The 14257-nt window shown below is 45.2% G+C and overlaps 1 protein-coding gene across 1 annotated transcript in view; it reads right to left on the bottom strand.

The window, feature by feature from the left end:
- Positions 1-374: 374 nt before the first annotated feature.
- The window catches only part of LOC127591972 (neurexin-3b-like), a 154285-nt gene continuing 140402 nt past the window's right edge, over positions 375-14257 (bottom strand). The window contains 3 exon segments of the mRNA XM_052052285.1: positions 375-1950; positions 1953-2878; positions 12336-12414. Coding sequence (XP_051908245.1) covers positions 1885-1950; positions 1953-2878; positions 12336-12414 — 1071 coding nt within the window. The 3' untranslated portion in view covers positions 375-1884.

The raw sequence follows: 14257 nt of genomic DNA on the forward strand, positions 1-14257 counted from the left end.
GTATAGTATACTCTGAGTATAGTACTGTACCCTGCCAACCCAGAGTACCTGGAGAAAATCCACGGAGGCACGGGGAGAACATGCAAAATCCACACAGGGAATCGGAGCCTGAATCTCAGCCTGCACCTTTTGGCACTGTAAAATATAGCACCGTGCCACCTTTCTGCATGGACGAACAGCATATACATTTACATAATCATCTATAGGTAAACGATAGCTACATGTTTCATTTATATGGAAATGCGTCTGCTGTTAGGTCGAAGAGGAAATTGTTGAATTGTTGGAAAGCAGTTGAGAAAATGTGTTTTGGTGAACAGAGACGATCTCGGCACCTCCCTGTCTCGCCACTAGAATGACAGTCACAATCGAAAAAGTTTGGGAACAACATTCTATCTTTTTCTTTAATTTCAGGGTTCGGAGTCAAAGGAGCAGAAGACGAGTCAAGTACCAACACAAAAAAAAAAATTGTGAACGTTGACCTATTTGAAAATGAACGAGAACAAATAAATTCAGCAATAATTCATGGAATGATGAATAAAAAAATGTTTAACATCCAAGAGACAAGACATGAAATTAAGCTACAACAGTAAACGAACAAAACCAATCAAACGTTGAGCTGACGAGAAGTTTGGTGTCACAGTTAAGAACTGAGGAAGGAATGAAACTGAAAGTCAAGGTGCTGCAATGTTTCTCCAAACCCATTGGAATAAAATGATCATTGTCTCTTTTTGATTCCTTTTTTTTTTTTTCAATTAGGCTTTAAAAAAAAAAGAACCCCAACAGGTAAAATAAATACATACAGAACATGAAAATCATCAAAACAGTCCACAGAGTGACAGTTTCAGCACAGTCAAAAATCCACCAAGCAAGAGAAAAACCAAGTCAGACAAGTTGTCTTATCCAATATTTGACCCCCAAATGTGTTTGAGCCTTTTTCTCTCCGCGTAGTGCTGCAAAAGAACAAGATTTTCTCTCTGTTGCTACAGCGGGGAATTTAAACCAAACGAAAGGTTGAACAAACAAAAACAGAACATGAAATTCACCAGCAAAGAACAGTAGAAACCAAATACAAAATATGTTTTTTTTTCCACCCCCCCACAAATTCACGTATTTACATCGTTTCAGGTCATGACGCCTTCACGTTTTCAAAATATGAAGAATATCATCATGGCTTCCCTCATTGAAGTTTCCAGTCGACAATCAAGGAGACAGAAAGGAAGAGAGAGATGCACTGATGTCACATCCGACTGGGTGGTCACAGTGTTGATCTTTCCACAAAAAAGCCTACATTAATGAAATGCTAAAAAAAAAAACGAACAAAAAATAAAAAAAACGACCTAATTTTTGTACTTCAACCACATCCATAAAAGCTACGTCACCTCAAACCCAAACTGCGTCTTCCCAACAAGCGTTGCCCCTTGAGGCCCCCTCCCCCCTGCACAGATGCCAGCACCAATCACGTACACCTCACATGCAAGCTCCGAACAACCCAAATGACGGTGATCGTATTTTACAAGGTTACCAGGTCGGGGGGTCGGCGCTACTCCGATAGATCAAATGCGCGATCAAAAAGCCTCGGGCGGTTTCCGCGTTTCCAACAGTCTTCGGCTGGAAAACCTTGTAAAGATCCACGTGGAGTCCCAGCGAAGATGTGAATTGTCTTTCCAGAACTCTTACAATAGTAAGTGTGCTTTTTTTTTTTTTCCTCCACACGTCAAGTCTTTCATTGTTGCTTTTATTTTACGTTTTTTTTTTTTGTGGCGACTCACAAAGTGCCGAGTTCAAAAGAGATCACAGTTGCCAATATGGTACTGTCAAAACGTTTCAATATTTCTTTCGAGCAGTTTTGTTCTCTTTGAGTCGGGGGGGGAAACGTCTCGATTTCTATACATAATATTCCCTTGTCCTTGTCTTTGGGTCTCTTGCTGGCGGCGCTGCCTTTGGCGCCGCCCGCCGCCGGGGGTTTTCTCTTTCACCACGGCGCCGTTGGTTTGCGCCGAGTTGCTGATGTAGTTGCGCGTCTCGTCCACCTGGTAGGACCCCTCGTCCCTGTTCCTGTACTTGTACATAGCGTAGAGGAGGATGAGGATGCAGAGGGCGGCGGCCGAGACGATGCCCACCACCATGCCCGTGGTGCTGCTCGATTCGCGTATGACCTCCGAGGCCCCCGGCGGGACTCGCCGCACCACGCCGGGCAGCGTGGGTAAGGCGGCGGGCACCGTGCGCAGCATGGGCGAGGTGATGTAAGGACCCCGCGGCTTGGTGCCGTCCGGATCGAAGGACGTGGGGAGGGGCAGCAGGACTATGTCCGGCTGCGGGGGTTTGACCTCGCGGTTGTTCATTTTCCCAGCGGGCAGCTTGGGAAGCGCGGCCGAGGGGGCCGCCGCGGCCGAGGGGGCCGCCGCGGCTGGCGTGCCCCGGGGGTCGGGCAGAGGCAAGGCGGCTGTAGTTCTACCTGCCTCGGAGGCTTTGCTAGGCCTTAAGTCCTTGGCCTCCCACTTGGGTGCGAGGGCTTTGTAGCCGCCGTCATAGGTTGATGTGGTCAAGATCTTATCTGTTACCAGGGAGAAGGTGATGTCAAAATCTTCATCGTCAGTCGGGGGCAGGCTAGAGTCGAACGCTTCGCCAGAGCCAAACCCCGAAATCACCGTGCCATCATCATCATCATCATCACCACCATCATCACAATCATCGTCGCCTCGGTCCGACAAGCAAGGTAGCCCCGCCTCGGTGGCCATGGCCAAGGATTCTTTGGTGGTCTCGATAATGGTGAGGAGGGGGTGGAGGGTTGGGGGGAGGGAGATGAAAGAAGAGCGGGTGGATACGGAAGGAATGTCTATGGGATCCTCCACTAAGACGGGGATGACTAGCTCCCCTCCTGCAAAGCCACAGAGAGAAAAGAGAAACGCGCGTCAGGTGGGTACAAAGGCTCACGGGATCAAAGAAGCAAAATAGCAAAAGAAAAAAAAAACAACAAAAAATTTTTAAGCAGATGATCAGAGAACGCAAAATGCAAAGCTCAACATAGGGGAAGAAATGAATACCAAAAACAAGACAGAAATTTGGAAACAAAAAAAGACTGCAGCAGTGCAAACGGAAGAAAAGTGAGAACCAAACAAGAGCCACGGTAAAAGGACCGGCCATTAGGAAGGTACGTGTTGCATCAAAAGGCTCGAAGGAATTGCACCGGGGGTGAGCCGCAACCAAATGACTCCATACACGGACAACTGCAAGTATCCTCGCCACTGGACTTGGTTTGCCTCACTGTCAGCTTTTCCACGACTATCATCTCGTCGCACCGCTTGCTTCTTCAGTTACATTTCTAATCAATTGACATTTTGTCAATGATATTAAAAAAAAATTCAAATCTACGTGCTTAAAAAAATCTGCACTCACGGTAAGCCTTTTAAGGAGCCTTGTTTCATTTCCTCAGAGGTGAATGTTGCAAAATAAGAACAAACGTTCACCTTGCTTTCATACAAATACTGTCAAAACAGAACCCAAATAAAAAAGTTGCTCGGGTGTTTGGCTTCTACATAAATAACACATGCCTCTTATAAAAAAAACAAAAAAACAGACCTGTGTCACACCCACACAAACTTTGTGGTGAAAATGGCAACTTTCTCCTCCCCCCCCCCCCCCCCCCCCCCCCCCCATTCCGTATCGGCGGGCTCCCCGATTTGCCGCTGGCCTCTCTTGCCTTTTGACTCTGACAGTTACCACCGCCATGGCACAAAGTCGTACGGCAGTCCAAAAACATCTGAATGTTTTCTCGTGGGCACACTGACGTCTTCACCCCGAAGGCCGCAACCACTCAGCATGAAATATTAGCGTATTTTCCGCACTAAAAGGTGCACTGGATTATGAGGCGCACCTTCAATGAATGGCCCATTTTGTCTTTTTTTTTATACATTGGATTATAAAATGCAATCTAAAATGCATCCACTAGATGGAGCTCAGCTCCTTCTATTCGACCCGAGAGGCGTTCAGGAACGCCTCCGAAAAACGTAAATTAACGATTCCTTCAAGGAAACTACGAAATTGAAAATAATGCATCAGAACAGAAAATAAATCCTGTTAATCTCTAAATAAATTCTATAGCCCCCCCGTACAGAATTTATTTTGGCGTTTCCTTGAGCGTAGCACCAACAGAACAATCAGATGTCAGTAAAATATAGGAGACTGGACTGTCTCAGAAGTGTTTATTTATTCCTTTGTTGTGTACTTTATTCACAAATGAGGAAATCACAAGATAAATTCTGCAAGGAGGGCTATGGAATTTATTTGGTGATTTTCTGTTTTCATACATTATTTTCAATATTCGTAGTTTCATCGAAGGAATCGTTAATTTACGGTTTTCGGAGGCGGTGATGAACACCTCTCGAGTCGAAGGCACGGAGACAGACAAAGTGCACCGGATTTCAAGGCGTGCTGTGAGCTTTTAAGAAAATGGAAGACTTTTCGCCGCGCCTTATAGTGCGGAAAATAAGGTATGCTAAAAATCGTACTTCAATTCTTCCCAAGGGGAACAATTATCTTCCATAGTCATTAACGGGAATGTAAATCGTCTGAAAACATTCAGATGTGCATTGAAGCTGCTCGTCCTCTTGCCAAAGTGGCTTGCTTGTACATTGCAAAGGCTCACAAAAAAAGGGCACGAGAAAGAGATGCAAACCTTATGGAACAGCAATGCGGAAAGAAAAAAAAAACGGAAATGAAGGGAAAACAACTAAAACCAAAGAAAAGGATGAGGCATTGCAAAAAAAAAAAAACATTGTTAGAGCAAACGTTGTTGAAACATTCACAAAGTAAAAGCCACAGATAGAGCTATCCAGAAAGGGATCAGTCATAATTAAGAAGAGAAAAAAAAACAGTCAGCTCGGAAAGAGAGAAACAAACGACGACGACGACAGACCAAAAGTAATAATAAATCATAAAAGCCTACAAAAAAAGGGACAGTTTTGAAAAGAAGAAAGCATACCATCAGTTCTGTCAACTTACATCAACAAATTGCCCGCATGATTTTGGCAGGAAGAAAAAAAAAAGTTTACAAAGAAAGTTGCGTAAGAATGCCTCTGGACAAGTTTATATGTTAGGTTACCTTTGAGCACTTTTCGCCTTACTTTGTCGATATTTGTCTTTTTCGACAGGGTGGTGGGGGGGGGGGGGGGGGGGGGGGGGGACAGGGAGGCGACAACACATACACATACACACATCATGACATGAAAAATAATCGGCAACATTCTCTTCAGGATAGATCGATATAGATAGATTTTTTTTTTTTGGAAGATATATTTTTCAAAAAGATATTTTGTATTAAAAAAAATCATTTATCTACACTTTATGGTTAAGTTTTATTAACGTGTACAGCCTCATTTTATTTTTTTTTCGCTACTTTGTTCATTAGCTTTGAACAAAAGGAGGACTGTACATATCTTGGAATTAATCGACATTAAAGGATTTGGGAGTGGGGGGGTGTGAGACAGGGGTGGGGGGGGGGTAAACCTATGAACATACTAGGAAGGAAATGATAGAGATGGGGGTGAACGTGTACATCAGTTGCCATGTCCATGTAAAGGCGGCACGAAGCGGTCGTGGCGGCATTAGAGCTTTTGGCTGTAAGGAAGGGATGGGGATATACAAAACAATGAGCATATTCGTACATGCCCATCTACAAAAGAGAACAGCACTCTCAACACTGACAGTTTTTTTACAAACCCTAAGCTGCAACTTCTTTGCCATGCACCAAAAAAGCCGCCCTGGTCATTACGTTCCAATTTCAATCTCAGCTAAGGCATCAAGTGACAGGAAAATAGTAGAGAGCATAATTTAAAAACAGTTTACACAGATAGCGGCTCCGACTTTTTTTTTTTTTTTTCTCTGTGAACCCATGATCATTATTATCTTTTTTGTTTTTCAGTTTCAAACATCGCCAAATGTCGGGTGTCGCGGATTCACAGAGAAAAGAGGAAGCGTCAGTCCAATTGGGGAATAAAAATTCAAATAAAAACAATCATAAGAAACATTGTCAGGAGTCCCTCTTAGCAACTGAGCAGATATTTCAAATCTTGACATTTTTCAGAAAAGAAACAACAGAGGTGCGCATATATGCTGGAAAACATATATGCGTCCTGAGGACAATCAATAAATAAACAGATTAGCAAGCAAGAAAAGGCATTAAAAATTTGTCCACACTATACCAAAGATGAACAACCAGAAAGCACACACTGAGGCAAGACAATTAAAAGAGAGGAGGGACAGTTTCAAGGTCAAGTGTCACCGCCCCTTCCTTTAACTAATAATAAACATTTAGTATTATTAGTTAGTAAAAAAAAAAAAAAAAAAACATTTCTCTTGTTAGTATTTTGGACAGCGTGCGGTCTGGATGTACGTCAGAAAAAGGAGAGGAACATTTTCTATATCAATTGGCGTTTTTTTTTTTTTTTTTTTTTTCTTTTAAATTCCAGTGTTAGACATTGGGTTAATGCATGCTTAAGTTGCATTTAGGGAGAGTAAGATAACATCATAACACTACAACAAGCTCGGGGAGAGGGTGGGGGGGGTGGGGGAGGGGGGGGGGTGTCGGGGTAGAGGCTCGACAGGGGCGACCTGTCACCAAGGGCTGCAGGATGTATTCTCGGGGCAAAAGGAAGCATCGCTAAGCAATTTGACAAGTGGGCGAAGGAAGGCAAGTGACGTATCGGCAACATTTTTTGGCCGCGTGACGCCAAGCGAAGGGCACAAGTTGAGCGATCATTATTCAATCGTGAGCAACCAACAGCCTTCGTCTGACAGACGCAACAGTTAGAGGTCATGGGGTTCCACAAGAGCGCACTTGGGAGATTGCTCCGGAGGGTTGGGCTACAATCCTCCGCCCTTTGTTTAACTTGGCAGTGTTGCATTGTATTCATTCATTCATCTTCCAAGCCGCTTGATCCTCACTAGGGTCGCGGGGGGTGCTGGAGCCTATCCCAGCTGTCTTCGGGCAGTAGGCGGGGGGGACACCCTGAATCGGTTGCCAGCCCAATCACAGGGCACACAGAGACGAACACCCATCCGCGCTCACACTCACCCCTAGGGACAATTTAGAGCGTCCAATCAGCCTGCCACGCATGTTTTTGGAATGTGGGAGGAAACCGGAGCACCCGGAGAAAAACCCACGCAGGCCCGGGGAGAACATGCAAACTCCACACAGGGAGGCCGGAGCTGGAATCGAACCCGGTACCTCTGCACTGTGAAGCCGACGTGCTAACCACTGGACTACCGGGCCGCCCGTGTTGCTTTGTATTCTACCCACAAAACATTTCCGCGCAAGAAAAGCTGCGGCAGTCCCCAAAAAAAAAAAAAACTTCAAATAGGTGGAGAGGACCTTGATGTTTCGGTAAACACTTTAATCCCGGTTAAGCTCTTGCACAAGCATTTCTTCCTGGTAAACACGGGCGCTTTGCTTACCTACCCAAATTTTGTTTGCGGTACCGCCACTTTGTCCAGATGGAAGGTCCAAAATACTGTAACTCTCTTTTTAAAAAGAGACACGCGTGGCGATACAGTCCCAGCACTGTCGCTTTTATCGCTAAGAAAGAGTAGCAGAACTAATCAGTGTTAAAGGCGTTTTCTCATCACCTTTGGCGGGGCATGAAAAAAAAAAAGAAAATCGTACCTACAGGATTTGGAGGCCTTGTTAAGTAAATAAGCCCGCAATCTCGATTGACTGGGAGTCTCAGCGGTTTAAAGGTCGCAGATGCAGAAATGCGTTGAACGGCACATCTGGGCCACTTTCTTCACCAAAGACGGCGTTCCCGCGTCTATCCTGCCTTTGCTGAGCCGTCCGAATGGAGATGAATCGTGAGCGCGAGGAAGGAGATTTTGCCACGCGCGCATCCCGCGAAAGCCGAAAGCCGCCGAGTGCCGGCGCTAACCAAGTCAATGGGATTTTCCTACCCTGAAAATTCCGGAAGAGTCAGTAATTTGAGGACTCCAAATCCTATTGTGGACGAGCGAGCGCATTGTGCCCGCAGAGCCGCTTGAAGCGCATTCATTCAACCTCCCACATGTCGCAAGGCTGATTACCAGATGTCCATAAAACGAACGGGGGCCCCGAGATGATATTGCTGCTTTCAAATCACCTTGAAAAAAAAAAAGGTGACGGACCATTGACGACTATTTTCACATACGACGCTGAAAAAAAAAAAAAAGTTCAGCCGGTGCAGTTAAAGCGGAAATAGGCTTTATGAGTCTGCAGGCCGCGGATATCGTCGATTTCACGTTCGACTCTCCTCGTTTGCTCTCTTGTGGAACCCACATGGGGGGGATCAAGGATAAGGGTTGAACTTGTTATTATTATTATTTTTTTTTTAAATAAAAGACAGACAGCGGAACCAGAACACAAGTAGGACACACATCACGAAGACAGAAAGACAACCAGTTCAAGCTACACACAACGACATGCTACACGAGGCTACATGAGGCAGTTAGCGGACAGTCATGGGTGGCGGAGAAGCAGCAGCAGCAGCAGCAGCACCGACAATGGAGGCCAATCGTAGGCGTGCAGAAGCAGGGGCATGTCGAGGGGAGGAAGGGGGGGCGGGTGGGAGGGGTTGGGAGGGGGGGCTTATGTGTTCATTTTCTGTCCGACGCGGGGGCGCATGCCACAAATGCCTTCTGCTTGGAGCAACAGATACAATAGAAAAACAGATATACTTGGTTGCAATCAAAGTCTTTTTTTTAATGCCATCTGCATTCAAACGGTAGATGCAGAGAGGCGCGGGGGGGGGGGGCAAAAAGAAGGATGGGTGAGTGTGGACGGAGATGGGGGGGGGGGGAGTCAAGTCGTTCACACGCAACTTTCTTCAGACAGAATGGGGTCGCCTGCATTAGGCAGAACAAAACCGTGATGGCAATAAAAGATTTGGTTGCTTTTTCATTTCCCTACTTTTGACAATGGGGGTGGGGAAGGGGTTGGGGGGCACGTGTTTGTTTCAAAGCCATATGGCACAAAATAATAAATCCACACAAAGTCGATGAGGAGGAGAACTTTGAATTTTCCAACCACCAAAAGTTCATGCGGCACAAGATGAGGCAAAAAACGGGAGGAGGAGCAGCTCTGTCCTTGCTTGGAGGATGAACGGTGGATGATGAGAAAGACACCAAAAAAACAAAAAACAAAAACAAAACACAAAACAACACAAAAAAATTGCCCCACTCGCGTCCCCAACAACTTAAAGCAAAGAATACGAAAAAAAAACAATGAAATGTTTTTTTTTTAAATGGAAAGACGCCCAGCAACTGGGCCATAATCAACACCAAAGATGTTCACATGTGCAGAACAGGAGAAAGACCAAAGCAAAGGTAAAAAAAAAAAAAAAAAAAAAAAAAAAATGAACGTAGATTGAACATCATGTCATGCATAACGACTGGAAGTGAATTCAGGAATGAAGTGATGAATTTCTGTGTCAACATGACAAAATGTCCATGACGGGTACATGTGAGGGTGCCCTGTATGTGCCCTGTATTCCCCGTTTCTATGTGAGGGGAGGCTACCGATTTGAGAAAACTTGGGCTTGAGGGTCAAAGCTGCGGGTCATCATCATTCCAAAGTTGGGATGACACAAAAGAGCGATACAGAGATGATTTGGAAATTGAAAATCCATCCATCCATCATCTACCGCTTATCCGGGGCCGGGTCGCGGGGGCAACAGCTTTAGCAGGGAAGCCCAGACTTCCCTCTCCCTAGCTACTTCTTCCAGCTCTCCCCGGGGGATTCCGAGTCGTTCCAAGGCAAGCTGGGTGACATAGTCTCTCCAGCGTGTCTTGGGTCTTCCTCGGGGTCTCCTCCCGGTGGGACATGCCCGGAACACCTCACCGGGGAGGCGCTCAGGAGGCATCCGAATCAGATGCCCATGCCACCTCATCTGGCTCCTCTCGATGTGGAGGAGAAGCGGCTCAACTCGGAGCCCCTCCCGGAAATTGAAAATATTGAACTTTTTTTTAAAAAAGGAGTCTATTTGTCTCCGTTCTTGTCGTGGCGATTCAAATTCGCTGCCAGGACACACCACTACGGTCGGGTTAGCAACAGCAGTGGGAAAATTATGTCACAATATCAAATCTTAACAAGATAGCCAAAGTGTCCGCATGACGCGGAAACCACTTTCATGGAACTTTTTTCGAGTCTACGAATGGCGGGCGAAAAGGTCGTTTTGACCAGCGGAACAGCAGGTTGTTGTTGTTGTTGCGCCGCCGCACCCGCACGTCACCCTTTCTGTGCCGCGACTGCAGTCAAACGCAAGCTTCCTCAAAAATGTCACTTAATAGCTTGTTTTCCAAGTCTGTCGGATCACATTGTGCATGTTTGTGTTCTTGTCTGCAGAAATAAATGTGTGTGTGTGTGTGTGTGTGTTGTTGTGTGTGTGCAGGAAGGAGGGAAGAGAGACAATGCGCACAGAAATTCGAGGATATCTGTTCTCTATTCGAATGTTTCAGGTAAGGCAGACCTCCAACGAAAGGAAAACAGAGGTACAAACAAGAGAAGAGGAATAGGGGGAGGAGGAGGTAAGGGAATGGGGGGCGGGGGAAGAGGCTCGGTTGCAGTTAGTCTGCTCCATACCACGGTGTCTCTTGCTGAAAGCATCTTTGTTCTCCAAACAAACTCAAAATGTATCCTCGGTCAAAAGGGGGGACACACACCCACAGCAAACCCGGGGAAAACTCAGGAAGAGGACGACGGATACATTTTGAAGCATCAGTGCGGGCGGCATGGAGGCTTTGATGCTAATTTTGCACTTTAGCAAAGTAAAGCTGCCTCTCCACCCAATGCTGAGAGAGCAAAATTAGTATCGGCAACGCCATCATGTCAGCGGCCGGGAGTTGGCCCCCGCGGCTAAGTGTAACTTTCAAGGTTGGGATAGTTTTGATTTCAAGGGCCTGATTTACGAACGCTTTGCCAAGCGGACGCAGATTTGACTTTGCACGCAAACAAATGTCGTCTGGATAAGCTAATCGGCTTATTGCGCGATGCCGGCGGAAAAAGAGACACGGCTGGGGGGAAGAATCATTCTGCTCTTATAAACAGGTCCCATCCCGCCCCCCCACTCCCCTAAAAATATTAGAACCACTGTCTGTCCAGTAATTGGCTACAAGAAGGAGTCATGCCATATCACCTATGACAAAACTGCTCTTCCTTCTGCGGTTCCTCGCAATCTTCGTCAGGAACGCAAAGTAGGGATCGAACCGAGTAGTTTAGGTCAACCAATTGCTAATCAGGTGTTTAGAGCACCTCGTCTTCCGGGCGATCAATTTACAGAGGAGTTTGTGAGTTGTGTTTCTAATCATTCGTTTTTTGTTTGTTGCTATACTGATCCATCGAAACGGTCCGTGGTGCGAGGAAAGGTTGGGCACCGTCGCATTGTGCCGAAAAAAAATGTGAATGACATCATCCCTTAATGGGCTTCGACGATCGTCAACTACAAAAAAAAAAAATCTTTGGTCATTAAAACTCTCCAACCGACAGCGTGTGCGATTTTGTTAGCGTGAAGACGTAATCCGGCGCCCGCTATTTGCAATGTTAGTAAATCAGGCTGGAAGGTGTTTGGATGACTTTACTTGACTACCAATGTCACTATCGACACTTAAAACCACACACACAAGAATTTAGTAGGAAATTATATTAAAAAAACGTTATTGGAGCATTTGAAAACTAAATATCTCTCCTTTGTTAAAAAAAATAAAAATACTGTCTTGAATTAGTATCTTTATCTATCTATCTGTATATAAAAATCTAAATCTAAATCTATATAAAAATATCTCTCTGTAAATTTCCCCATTGTGGGACAAATAAAGGATATCTTATCTTATCTTATATAATATTTTTTTTAATGCTTACATGATATGAAAATTACTTTGAAAGACAGTGACAGTTTGACTCTGCTACAGATTATTTCTACGGTCATTATTTCCTAGGAGAAAAACCGCAGTACAAACGCATCTGCGGTCACCTCAAATTAACGGAACGGATTGTGTCTGACGTTAACTCTATTGTATCGTTAATTATTAACAAAAAGGTAAATGCCAACTGTGTTATTTTTCCAATATTTTATCTTTTTTTTAAAAATTTTATTTACTAATTTATTTACAAAATCCTACTAAATTCGTGTGTGAAAAGGTTTGGCTTTTTTTTTTAAAACTTTTTAAGTTACACTTGAAGCTCTAATGGGGCATGATGCTAAGAGGAGAGGCTCCTCAGAAGTCGAAAAATAAATGAATAAAAATAAAACTTTGGGGGCTGGGGGGGGAATCTAACTTGGGTTCGGAGCAAGCACAATTTGACACACTTATCCCACCTGTGTGTCCGGAATCGCACTCTTCCAGATCCTCGTCATCACTGGAGCACTCGGCTGATGAAACAATGTCATCTGTTGTCTACAGACAAAGACACACAAAAAAAGAAACACAGTCATTTTTACTCATGAAGAAAAAAAAAAAACATTTGGTATCGTGACAGACCCCTCTTTCGTTCATCTTTTGGGGCAAACCAAGGAGGACCAGATTGGGGGGGATGTAGGTTGTATACCAAGCAGCAGCGAGCAGCCGGCGTTTATTAGAATGAATCTGCGGGATAATAAAGCAGGTGCTGTCACCCGGCGGGGTTATGAAATCAGAACACTGATTGAGTTTTGCAGCGCCGCTGCGTGCATTGGGCTCTAAACATCATTGGCTTTGACAGAATAATGAAAGGCATCCCAACCCTGCCGCTTCAAAAAATGGCTGCCTCCACAACATGCATTTTACTCGACGCGCTGATTTTTTTTTTCAAAGGTAAATTACAAAGATCGAATATTCCAAACATGTCCATAGCGTGTTTGTGTACACCATCCATCCATCCATCCATCTTCTACCGCTTATCCGGGGCCGGGTCGCGGGGGCAACAGCTTTAGCAGGGAAGCCCAGACTTCCCTCTCCCTAGCTACTTCTTCCAGCTCTCCCCGGGGGATCCCGAGGCGTTCCCAGGCCAGCTGGGTGACATAGTCTCTCCAGCGTGTCCTGGGTCTTCCTCGGGGTCTCCTCCCGGTGGGACATGCCCGGAACACCTCACCAGGGAGGCGTTCAGGAGGCATCCGAATCAGATGCCCAAGCCACCTCATCTGGCTCCTCTCGATGTGGAGGAGAAGCGGCTCGACTCGGTGCCCCTCCCGGATGACCGAGGGAAGGTTTGTGTACACATTGCACCTAATTAAGCATGCAGGCATTAGGAGGCTAGAAAGTGGTGCGTTTTAAGCAAAACTGATGTAAAATACAGCGTCCTGATAAACAGAACATGAATAGTGAAGCTACATTATGGGTGTAAATAGCTCGGTTGTCGCTGAAAGAGGGTTACTGCTTATTATGATGATGATGATGATGATGACAGTGGCGACAGATGTGGGCGGTGGGCGCACAGAGACACGAAATAGCCACTTCAGAGTTGCTTCGAGCAATTTACACCAGAATGGACCAAGTCCTGCATTTCCCTGTAAAATATTAAATATTCACACAACATCGGCTATCATGATTGAAAATCTAATACCAGGGAGATGAATTTACTTCAATCCTGCTTTGGCAATTACTTACAGTTGAAAGTATTTGTAAAAAAAAAAAAAAACTCCCCTGATCGCCAGGCACTCTCCTCTAAATGTTTGACTGCGCTCTGAGAAAATGGCTTTGAAGTGCCACGTTTGACATTTGCGGGCCCCGCAAGATGTGAGCGCCATTCATCTTAATGAAACGCGTGATGCACCCCTGCCTCGGCGCTTGTGATTGAAAGACTCCTTATGAAGGCCCGAAGGTGTGCTTGCTTAACACAGGGGGCAATGAAATGACGCGCAAAGCTCAATCGGCCCCTCCCTGGGAGACGGACAACATGGGGCTGCCAAAAAAAAATAAAAAAAATTGGTGGAGCGCAAAAAGCCATAAACTGTTGTTGTGCGCGTGCTGAGAAGCGAGCCAACAGTGGCACAGCAGAATGATGTGGTTGGCCAACACGACTACAAAAAATGATTTCACAGCTGGGGAAATCCAATTCTCTAAATCTCCATAACATAGAAAGTACTCTGCTAGCAAAATAAGATAAGATAAGATAAGATATCATTTATTCGTCCCACAATGGGGAAATTTACAGCCTCCAGCAGCAAGAATGTATGTAGAAAGAAGAAAGGAGAAAGAGAAAAAAAAAACAACAACCATCTTTCAATTAAATGGATACACACAAATGGATAAATCGCAGTAC

The sequence above is a fragment of the Hippocampus zosterae genome, chromosome 19 (assembly GCF_025434085.1).
Source record: "Hippocampus zosterae strain Florida chromosome 19, ASM2543408v3, whole genome shotgun sequence".
Classification (NCBI taxonomy): Eukaryota; Metazoa; Chordata; class Actinopteri; order Syngnathiformes; family Syngnathidae; genus Hippocampus; species Hippocampus zosterae.